Consider the following 12,033-nt stretch of genomic DNA (forward strand, 5'->3'; position numbering starts at 1 on the left):
CCAAGTACCATAAACGGTCTTACTAAGATTCTCACCTATTTCCCACATTCTGTTCGCAGAAGGTGACGAGCACGTCGCTACCGTCACACACGAGCAGCGCGCGGCAGCCCACCGTCTCGTGGGCTTCCCCAAGCGGGCCCCACCAGCAAGTGACCCGCCAGCCGCCCGCCCACAGCGAGCGAGCTACTTGCGCCCCCCTCAGATCTTCACCATACCCACCGTCGCCACCCTCCGGAGCGAGTAAGTATACGCATATCTTGGGACGCTGGAAATCAATGGAATTGGTTTTTACCTATTTTTTAATATTTCTAACACACACGCACAGTCAAGCGATCCTAAGTAAAGCAACCAAAATCTTGTGTTATAGGCAACAGCCGACTGATTTAGCTACATTTTTAGATAAATTTACATATAAATAATATATACAAACATATATTACACTCGGACTCAGGAGAGAGTTGAACCCAAAACCCAACGGAGCTGAAAGGCCCACTAAAAACTGCAGTAACGGGTTAGTAAAAACAGCTATATGATAAAATTAGGCGAGGTCTAAGTTTCTATATTCCATTCTTCAAACTCCTGGATCGATTTTCATTAAACGTAATTAAGAACCATCGCAAGGAAACTCGGTTTTATATGAAAAAAAAAATCTGCACCGAAATTTGTCCATCCATAAGCAAGGATGCTAGATACAGACACACATACAGACAATTGCGTCAAGTTATAACACCTCTCTTTCTGCTTAGGGGGTAAAAGACGACATATTTTGCTCATTGAGAAACTGAGCTTTAATGTATTAAATAATACCGATGAGATTTTAAGTTTTTTGGATGTTTTTAATGGGTTTCATGATGATTTTTAAATTTCAATCAGTAAAATAAAACATTCAAACAATGCTGGTCATATGGTAGAATATACGTCTAAAACACTCACCTCGCTTATCTTCTCCACAAACGGTACTTCCAACTTCATACTGATCAAGATGGCGGCCATTCTTTCCAAAGACATGGAGAAACCGACGGAGGTACAGGCTATTACTATCTCGTTACCCTTCTTCTGAGCCTGTACCCTGGCGACCTTTCCGAATTCGTCGAGTAAATTATCGTACCTGTGTAAATGTTAATATCCTGCTCAAAATCTGGAGCAGCCTCACTGGGGTAGTACTTCAACCTTACAGAAGATCAGAGGTAAATAATACTACGCTCAAATAATGTTCTGTTCCTGTGGTGAGTAAGGTGACCAGAGCTCCCGGGGGGATTGTGTATGTTGTAAGCTTGTTTGCCAAAATGGTTTTATAAAAAAAATCCTCAGCTATACTCAGAATCTCAGTCACCTGTAGCTAGGATTTTAACTTTAAATCAAATAGTATTTCCCAATTGATGATAAGAGTTTTTCGTAGCCTATATACGACATCAACGCTCCCCAGAAGCTCTGGTCACCTTACACAGGAACAACACTGCTTGAGGAGATCTGTGATTTTCTGTAAAGTTGAAGTACTTCGGATTTTCTGTAAAGTTGAAGTAAGTCGGACTACTGTATCTACTAGTAGTAAGATGGTGAATGCGTGACGAGAGCGTTACGAAAAGTGTGATCGATCGAGGCGAACGGAAGTTGAGGAGGGAGATATAACTTAGTGAAGATAGAAAGAGAGAGTTACGTTTAGTAAGTTTCACTTCAGTCGTGTGGTCTACAGCACACTCGTTTTTTACTAAGTATTTTTTTTAAAATAAATCCTACCTGCCACCAGCGGCTATAAGATTCTTCGACCGGTGTTTAGCGGACCTCTGTTCCTGTCTTGCTACGGACATCTGCCAGAACATGCCGCTGTGTTGCGACACGTTGTAGGCTAGTAGAGGCGCCACTGTTATAGGTGCCTGAGAATTAGGTATATTGTTTTAATATAGCCTGTATTGGGACTGCATTTGAAGCGAAGGAAAATATAAAGTATATTTTGAGTAATGTTTATTGCAGATTATTCGATTAATTATTGAAAATAGGTCTCAGGTGTTTTTTATATGGTATCGAATGTTACACTTCGAAAAGAATACTAAATCATTGTAAACAAAACCTAATATAATTGTGTCGCAAACGAAAAAAAAAACCGACTTCAACTTCATCGACAGGTCAAGTAAATAGGAGGACGAAAAAGAGTCAAGTAAATACACGTTATCAAAGATGCGGTTTAATACAACACAGGTCGACGACAAAATAGTCAAGTAAATTCGTATTATTAGATATAACTCTAAAAGTAGTAGTCAGATCTCAATTAAACTTAAATGTGACTAAATGACACGTAACACCTTTCGATTAAAATAAAATTTATCGAAATCGGTTCACCTAGTCAAAAGTTCTGATGAACTTCTGATGTTCTGATGAACATACATAAAAATAAAAAATACAATCGAATTGAGAACCTCCTCTTTTTTGGAAGTTGATTAAAAAAAATATTAGTATGCTTTGAAAAAACGTAGTTTACCCCTTAAGAAATTCTATAGTCTGTGGTATGAAAAAATATGTAGAGCGAAATCGCGACCTGACCTGACCTGAGAGTGACATTTCATTCTCGATTGATTGATCGATTGGTTTAATGGCTTAAGGAGTAACCTTCGATCACGTGTCAGAGCTGACATACAGACATTTTTTTTAAGTAACTTCTTTACGCACTGATATTATATATCATCTGGAGAGGCGAACGGAGCAAGAGAGAGGTGCGAGCAAACATTTCCTTTCTCTCTTTCTCTCATAGCCAGCTACATTTCGTATATCTAAGACACAGTGCAGGCCTATTGTGCGAAAGCTTTACTTCAATCGTGTGGTCTAAAGCACACTCGTTTTTTTATTTATTAATCTGACTTTATCTGAATAATACTTTTATATTTATTGCATACTTACATCACAGCCCATAGCTAAAGCCTTTTCACACACGTCTTCTAACTGACGCATTATACAGAGCAAATCTTTATTATTCTTCACGACGGAACCCACCACCTCGCGCAGTTGCTTAACGGGCACGTCCGCTTCCATTAGATACAGCATGTTAGTTATATCACGATTGGTTTCGCAGAGAGTCGTTAGATGGGTTTGGAGTTGGAGACTTGTTATACGTCCTAAAAACGTACAATGAAATAATGTTAGGCTATATTATAACCCGTTTACATAGAGAAAGAGGCCTATGTCCAGCAGTTGGGTGTTACAGCCTGACTCGATCATTCAATATTATAAAATCGTACATTGCTACACTGAGAACAAAGTTATGCTAATACATAAAAAAAATCAAGCCAAAAGTATACTTTTTTAGGTAGTCTAAAACATTAATTCCCTTACACATAAATTCGCACAAATACATACGCATTTAAGCGCGCACAAGCGCAAATAACGACATACGCATTTTCGCACGTACAAAAAGTTATATTTTTTTAAATAATTTTAAATTAAACTCACCTAAATGAACATCAACAAGCACAGGATATATAACGGCATGTTTTTCCAACGCTACACCGCAAGAGAGTAACAATATCTTCAAAAGTTCTGTATGGTTTATTTGTATCTTTACTTTAAGAGAACTTTCGATTGCTGCCTTGCTTGCTACTACTAATAACTCCGCATCTGGCCAGCACGTATCTGTAAATATTATTTCTATAATAACTCAGAAATAGTCATAAAAAACGAGGGTGCTTTAGACCACACGACTGAAGTAAAACTTCTTCAGCTCCATCTAAATTACATCTCCCTCTCAACTTCCGTTTGCCAAAAAAACATATATAATTTCTCTATTTCAGAGCCTGTTTTACCATTTTCTAATAAAGTTTATCCAGCACATAAGCTGCTGGTAGGCTTTATAATCAAGCGGTTAAAAAGGGCCTACCTTTAGTGCCCTGCCTTAAAAATTGGTCTGTAATGGAAGCACTTTGAGATCGGATACATTCTTTATATATATAGCTAGGTCAGCAAACAAGAGTAAGGCGCAACTGAAGGTAAGCGATTACCGTAGCTTATAGGCTTTTACAATAGCAGAAGCATCGCAACCGCGTTGCCGACCCTATTCCCAATTCACCCCAGGAGCTCTGGTCTGCTATTTAGCTGTAATTTTCTTTACGGTCGAGGTACTACCTGCTGTAAATAACTTCCCGCTGTGCCCTTCCCGGGAAAATCCACCATGGATTCCTGCTATCCCCTACCTCAGTTATACACGATTCACATAAATTCTGCAGTTAATATATGACTACAATCATTTTACCTGTTCTAGGAGATACGATGTCGTAAGCACACTCAATAATCTCTCTCGGATGAAAACCCTTGACACTCCTTTCCGTGTCACGGTACACGCGATCGACGACATAGCGGCGCATATGTTTTACACCGTTGTAGGCGGTGTATCTGGAAAGTATATTAGATTAGCTACATATATACCCTTATGACTTAGGGGTATGAAAAATAGATGTTAGCCAATTCTTAGATTAGCTGTTTCAGAGGAGTATTGTAACTAACATTTTGACACGAGATTTTTATAAATAAAATAAGATATTGTAATAAATAAATTTATTGTGGTTATATTTGACATTCAGCAAAGAGAAACAATATTAATCTACAATAATCTATTCTCAATTTGACCACAGACTAACAATAAACAAAAGATGATATATGCATGTGTGTGTCAAAGACGTGGTAGTGTGTGTAATGTTTTTTTTTTTTAATTCAATTTAATGTATTTTTTACGCATAATTAAAAAAAAAATTAACAATCTGCACCCCTTTTCTGTATAAACTATAAGCGTGCGAAATTTTATACTCCCCCGTCCGCGTAATTATCGTAAAAAGGGGTACAAAGCATTTGCTTCACGTATTAATATATAGGTATATAAAAAAATGGCACATTTAAATATATATTATATATATATATATATATATATATATATATATATATATATATATATATATATATATATATATACATATATGTATAGCTGTGTGGCTACGGCACTAAAGAATTTAGCCACCTTCTCTCTTCCCGTGGGTGTCTATGGGCGTGGTGACTATGGGCAAAACACATGAGTTCACGTTATTTTTGGCGTAAACTTGTGGAGGCCTATGTCCAGCAGTGGACTGTATAGGCTTTAATGCATATATATATATATAGCAAATGGAGTAAAGGAGTGAGTGGAGGCAGTAATGAGGGCGCGAGCGGGCCTCACTTGGCGAAGGGCAGGCGCAGGTCGTGCGGCAGGTGGCACACGGAGCCCGAGTGTGAGGTGAGGGATGCTACAGGGCGCGAGCCGGCCTCACTTGGCGAAGGGCAGGCGCAGGTCGTGCGGCAGGTGGCACACGGAGCCCGAGTGTGAGGTGAGGGATGCTACAGGGCGCGAGCCGGCCTCACTTGGCGAAGGGCAGGCGCAGGTCGTGCGGCAGGTGGCACACGGAGCCCGAGTGTGAGGTGAGGGATGCTACAGGGCGCGAGCCGGCCTCACTTGGCGAAGGGCAGGCGCAGGTCGTGCGGCAGGTGGCACACGGAGCCCGAGTGTGAGGTGAGGGATGCTACAGGGCGCGAGCCGGCCTCACTTGGCGAAGGGCAGGCGCAGGTCGTGCGGCAGGTGGCACACGGAGCCCGAGTGTGAGGTGAGGGATGCTACAGGGCGCGAGCCGGCCTCACTTGGCGAAGGGCAGGCGCAGGTCGTGCGGCAGGTGGCACACGGAGCCCGAGTGTGAGGTGAGGGATGCTACAGGGCGCGAGCCGGCCTCACTTGGCGAAGGGCAGGCGCAGGTCGTGCGGCAGGTGGCACACGGAGCCCGAGTGTGAGGTGAGGGATGCTACAGGGCGCGAGCCGGCCTCACTTGGCGAAGGGCAGGCGCAGGTCGTGCGGCAGGTGGCACACGGAGCCCGAGTGTGAGGTGAGGGATGCTACAGGGCGCGAGCCGGCCTCACTTGGCGAAGGGCAGGCGCAGGTCGTGCGGCAGGTGGCACACGGAGCCCGAGTGTGAGGTGAGGGATGCTACAGGGCGCGAGCCGGCCTCACTTGGCGAAGGGCAGGCGCAGGTCGTGCGGCAGGTGGCACACGGAGCCCGAGTGTGAGGTGAGGGATGCTACAGGGCGCGAGCCGGCCTCACTTGGCGAAGGGCAGGCGCAGGTCGTGCGGCAGGTGGCACACGGAGCCCGAGTGTGAGGTGAGGGATGCTACAGGGCGCGAGCCGGCCTCACTTGGCGAAGGGCAGGCGCAGGTCGTGCGGCAGGTGGCACACGGAGCCCGAGTGTGAGGTGAGGGATGCTACAGGGCGCGAGCCGGCCTCACTTGGCGAAGGGCAGGCGCAGGTCGTGCGGCAGGTGGCACACGGAGCCCGAGTGTGAGGTGAGGGATGCTACAGGGCGCGAGCCGGCCTCACTTGGCGAAGGGCAGGCGCAGGTCGTGCGGCAGGTGGCACACGGAGCCCGAGTGTGAGGTGAGGGATGCTACAGGGCGCGAGCCGGCCTCACTTGGCGAAGGGCAGGCGCAGGTCGTGCGGCAGGTGGCACACGGAGCCCGAGTGTGAGGTGAGGGATGCTACAGGGCGCGAGCCGGCCTCACTTGGCGAAGGGCAGGCGCAGGTCGTGCGGCAGGTGGCACACGGAGCCCGAGTGTGAGGTGAGGGATGCTACAGGGCGCGAGCCGGCCTCACTTGGCGAAGGGCAGGCGCAGGTCGTGCGGCAGGTGGCACACGGAGCCCGAGTGTGAGGTGAGGGATGCTACAGGGCGCGAGCCGGCCTCACTTGGCGAAGGGCAGGCGCAGGTCGTGCGGCAGGTGGCACACGGAGCCCGAGTGTGAGGTGAGGGATGCTACAGGGCGCGAGCCGGCCTCACTTGGCGAAGGGCAGGCGCAGGTCGTGCGGCAGGTGGCACACGGAGCCCGAGTGTGAGGTGAGGGATGCTACAGGGCGCGAGCCGGCCTCACTTGGCGAAGGGCAGGCGCAGGTCGTGCGGCAGGTGGCACACGGAGCCCGAGTGTGAGGTGAGGGATGCTACAGGGCGCGAGCCGGCCTCACTTGGCGAAGGGCAGGCGCAGGTCGTGCGGCAGGTGGCACACGGAGCCCGAGTGTGAGGTGAGGGATGCTACAGGGCGCGAGCCGGCCTCACTTGGCGAAGGGCAGGCGCAGGTCGTGCGGCAGGTGGCACACGGAGCCCGAGTGTGAGGTGAGGGATGCTACAGGGCGCGAGCCGGCCTCACTTGGCGAAGGGCAGGCGCAGGTCGTGCGGCAGGTGGCACACGGAGCCCGAGTGTGAGGTGAGGGATGCTACAGGGCGCGAGCCGGCCTCACTTGGCGAAGGGCAGGCGCAGGTCGTGCGGCAGGTGGCACACGGAGCCCGAGTGTGAGGTGAGGGATGCTACAGGGCGCGAGCCGGCCTCACTTGGCGAAGGGCAGGCGCAGGTCGTGCGGCAGGTGGCACACGGAGCCCGAGTGTGAGGTGAGGGATGCTACAGGGCGCGAGCCGGCCTCACTTGGCGAAGGGCAGGCGCAGGTCGTGCGGCAGGTGGCACACGGAGCCCGAGTGTGAGGTGAGGGATGCTACAGGGCGCGAGCCGGCCTCACTTGGCGAAGGGCAGGCGCAGGTCGTGCGGCAGGTGGCACACGGAGCCCGAGTGTGAGGTGAGGGATGCTACAGGGCGCGAGCCGGCCTCACTTGGCGAAGGGCAGGCGCAGGTCGTGCGGCAGGTGGCACACGGAGCCCGAGTGTGAGGTGAGGGATGCTACAGGGCGCGAGCCGGCCTCACTTGGCGAAGGGCAGGCGCAGGTCGTGCGGCAGGTGGCACACGGAGCCCGAGTGTGAGGTGAGGGATGCTACAGGGCGCGAGCCGGCCTCACTTGGCGAAGGGCAGGCGCAGGTCGTGCGGCAGGTGGCACACGGAGCCCGAGTGTGAGGTGAGGGATGCTACAGGGCGCGAGCCGGCCTCACTTGGCGAAGGGCAGGCGCAGGTCGTGCGGCAGGTGGCACACGGAGCCCGAGTGTGAGGTGAGGGATGCTACAGGGCGCGAGCCGGCCTCACTTGGCGAAGGGCAGGCGCAGGTCGTGCGGCAGGTGGCACACGGAGCCCGAGTGTGAGGTGAGGGATGCTACAGGGCGCGAGCCGGCCTCACTTGGCGAAGGGCAGGCGCAGGTCGTGCGGCAGGTGGCACACGGAGCCCGAGTGTGAGGTGAGGGATGCTACAGGGCGCGAGCCGGCCTCACTTGGCGAAGGGCAGGCGCAGGTCGTGCGGCAGGTGGCACACGGAGCCCGACGCCGTCATGACGCGCACGGCGCCCGCCAGCCGCGCCCAGCGCTCCGCCAGCGCCGTCAGCAGCTGCGGCTGGAACTCCGCGGCGCCGTGCCTCTGGAACACCTGGACCGGGACTCGCTTATAGCTTGCTATATATCTATCATTATACTGTTTGCGCTGTAGCATGGTGCGGGTGACAGTTGCCTACATGACGTTGACATCTCGACACCAACAATTTATACTAAGCCAACTTCAATTTTCGATAAGTTGGTTTTCTTAATGCATTTTGAATAAATGTGTTTTTTTTTGTAATAATAAAAATTGTGAAATTGCAATGAATAAATTAACTATTAAAGATACAAAATTTCAAATAAGTTTCTTAATTAATATAAAAGGTATCACGTTTTTCCCTTTTATAAGCCTCTATTGTAAAGTTCATTTTTATGAGTTAGCTTAGTATAAATTGCTGGTGTCGATCTGTCAGTATACCACATGACTAGGGATGTGATGTTACGCGATTCATTTTTATCACTAACGATACTCACAGCATAAATCTAATTTTTATTAACAGTGTTATTTAAATTAGTATGTTATTCAGTTGTGCAGTGTAACTACTAATATAAATTAATGATTAACGTTAATGATTTTTTGCTATAAAAAACATCGACTATTCATCGTAGCAATACATCTCATCACTAAATACGTCTATGGCGTTACGTTATACGCATAATACTTTGCTTAATTTTTATTTCCATTACATTTCACTTGTCGACTAGAACTTTCTGGTTGAGTTTAATTTAATTTACTTCGGTAATTAATGATTTAATATATTACGAATGTGGTACAGCTGAAATACTAAGTCATAATTTGTACATCGAGGCAACTTTCAAGAGTGAAACGAAACGTTACTGAAACTGTCACCCGCACCATGCTACAGCGCAAATAGTATAATTGTAAAACTTGTAACTACTAAGTTTTCGACTGCGCAAAGTAAACGTCTCCTTTCTAGGTTATGGTATTTGCATGTATAATAAAATCCCACAAACGATTTTGTCTGAACGCCAATTTAAAGTGTTTATTAAGAAAAAATTAATTGATAAAGCGTTTTATTCGGTGCAGGGTTGTTACAACATAGTTGATAGATGTGTGGACTTAGTGACGCTGTATTTCATGCAAGATATTACTAACTTTGTACTAAAGCACAGTTTATATATTATTTTCAAAAGAGTAACTACGGAGTTTCTTGTCGATTCTCCTCTCACTTATAAAAATAATAATTACTTTAAAATATTATTTTCTAAAGTGACGATTTGAAAGTGCTTTAGAAGCCTATTTGAATAAAGTTGTTTTTGATTTTTATTTTTATTTGACGACGCATTAGCGCAACGGACACCGCAGTAGCCTCAGGCTGTTGCTGGATTCGATCCCCGGACGTGGCAAACATTGGCGATACAGATGTTTGCTTGAAGTATTTCCAGATCCTGACACAGCAATAAATCTTAGTGGGGGCCGGAGAGTGTGAGGCGTTTATTTATTAATGCAAGATTTAAATTAAAGATTAAAACATTGATATATTATTTCGTATATAATTAATTTTTAAATAACAATAGTTTATTAAACATTATACATATTAACAATTCACAACTTAAGAACTGAATATTTACAGATAGTTTTGGTATAAATCATGTCCGCGTGGAATCATGCCAAGAATGCCGGCAGCATTTCCCCGTTGAATCGCTATGCCGATTCTCTGGGCAAAAAATGCACCAGCCCTCTTGTTAAGATGAAATAAATAAATAAATATATATTTCAGGTTTAGGTTCTTCGGTAGAGTTTGGAGCATCCCGACTTGGGAAATATCTAACCTGATTGGACCGCAGGGTAGAACTGGCAACGCACTTGCGATGCTACCGATTTTCCAGGAGTCCATATGCTATGGTGACTAATTACCATCAAATATACGCAACCGCTCTGGCGTAGTGATGCGTGCGCCTAAAAACCAGCGGTTTGCGGGTTCGATACCTAATCGGAATGGATATTTGTATTTGTACAAATATTTCTTTCCGATTTGGATGTCTGTCATTGTCGGTCTCCCCACCGTGCCACGGAGAGTACGTTAAGCTACCGTCCCGGTTGTTATCACATACACCAGCTAGCGATCGTTACTTATATTAACCACTCCGCAGTGGACCACCGGGTTGAGCTGTGACCCTTCAACATCGAGAAAGAGTCCTATGCCCAACAGTGGGATATTAAACGAATCAAGGACCGACTGTGACAAAAATATGTAACCCATACCTTAGTAACTACTTCCTTGATCCCACTGATGTATTCCATCGGCTTGGGCTTGATATTGCTCTGATATACGTAGTCTTCAGCCAGGGACATCTTTTGGTCCAGACAGGCGTCGATCAGTCTTTGGTAGCGTCGTGAGGCTCTTTGGCTGAGGGTGTGAGCCAGGAGACTGGAGAGGGCCCCTTCGGGGACCGCCCGGGGCACATGCTCTGATGACAGGAGCTCCGCCCCCGTAGGCCTTCGCCCCGCGTCGTGATCCAGCAGCCACCTGAGATATGTGACGTCAATTAGATATTACAAATGAATAAACAATCAAATACATGCCCCCCCCCCCCATTAAGATTAATTCTTGTGTCTGGGGTTAGAAAACACACATAGAAGCACAAACGTCCAGACCACAACAAACACCTGTATGGCCAATACCAATGTATACCATGTTCGGGGATCGAACACGCAACAGCCATAAACCAGTGCTGTAACCGCTGCGCCAACGCATCGTCAAATATTGTTCGTATGAAATATTTCTTTTTCAAAGCATTTTACGGTTGTAATAAAAAAATTAAATAGTTTACTAGGACCGCCGCGTTGGCGCAACGGTTACAGCCATGGATTGTACCTGTTGCGCTGGCGGTTGCGGGTTCGATCCTCGGACATGACAAACATTTGTATTGACCATACAGGTGTTTGCCGTGGTCTGGGTGTTTGTGCAGTCCTAGTGGGTCTCCCCACCGTGCCTCGGAGAGCACGTTAAGCCGTCGGTCCTGGTTGTTATCATGTACACCTGATAGCGATCGTTACTCGTAGTAGGGAATATATCCGCCAACCCGCATTGGAGCAGCGTGGTCGATTATGCTCTGATCCTTCTCCTACATAGGGAAAGAGGTCTATGCCCAGCCGGCCTAGCATGCATACAACGAGATATCTCTTGACGAGAGAGAGAGATAATGTCTACATCGAGTATTTTCTCGATTACCCTAACATGCGCACTACGAGAGACAAAATTCTCTTCCGAAGACTTCGCCTTGTCGAGTAGAGAAACATTATCAACCATAATCACAACTGAATATCATTCTTATTTCTTATGTCGTAAAGTTGAATTTACAAGGTTATTGACCAATTTCAAACGAGTGACACATGTTTTATTTAAAAATGTTCTCGGCCTTTTGGCTAAGATAAAAAGTGTATATCTAATTTAAAAAACTCTAATATGGAAAATAAAACGGCGTAAGTAAATGAATTTAATTATATATGTAAAACAATATGCTCGTGTTGTGCTTTATATCTTGTCGCACATTAGATAATTGTAATTCTATCACGCATTGTTTGTTTGATTTTTTTTTTTTTTTTAATTTTTAAAATTTTTTGAATTTTTGAATTTTTTTTTTGACTATTGATTTTACTTTTATTCTATTTAATTTTATTTTTAGTTATTGATTTTTTTAATATAATTTTGTTTTGTTTTTTATTCTGAATGTTGTCTTGTCTTGTTGTACTAACCCAATATGGACTTATACT

The 12,033-nt window shown here is 46.3% G+C and overlaps 1 protein-coding gene across 1 annotated transcript in view; it reads right to left on the reverse strand.

Moving 5' to 3' along the window:
- LOC123662444 (eIF-2-alpha kinase GCN2) overlaps positions 1–12,033 on the reverse strand; it is a 42,092-nt gene that overhangs the window by 13,329 nt on the left and 16,730 nt on the right. Inside the window, exons 17-24 of the mRNA XM_045597287.1 lie at positions 10,522–10,786; positions 8,195–8,346; positions 4,238–4,377; positions 3,442–3,621; positions 2,893–3,107; positions 1,738–1,874; positions 934–1,108; positions 36–265 (exon numbers count right to left, since the gene is read on the reverse strand). Of these exons, the coding sequence (XP_045453243.1) occupies positions 36–265; positions 934–1,108; positions 1,738–1,874; positions 2,893–3,107; positions 3,442–3,621; positions 4,238–4,377; positions 8,195–8,346; positions 10,522–10,786 (1,494 nt within the window). The remainder of the gene's footprint in view (positions 1–35; positions 266–933; positions 1,109–1,737; positions 1,875–2,892; positions 3,108–3,441; positions 3,622–4,237; positions 4,378–8,194; positions 8,347–10,521; positions 10,787–12,033) is intronic.

Source organism: Melitaea cinxia, chromosome 18, assembly GCF_905220565.1.
Source record: "Melitaea cinxia chromosome 18, ilMelCinx1.1, whole genome shotgun sequence".
Taxonomy (NCBI): domain Eukaryota; kingdom Metazoa; phylum Arthropoda; class Insecta; order Lepidoptera; family Nymphalidae; genus Melitaea; species Melitaea cinxia.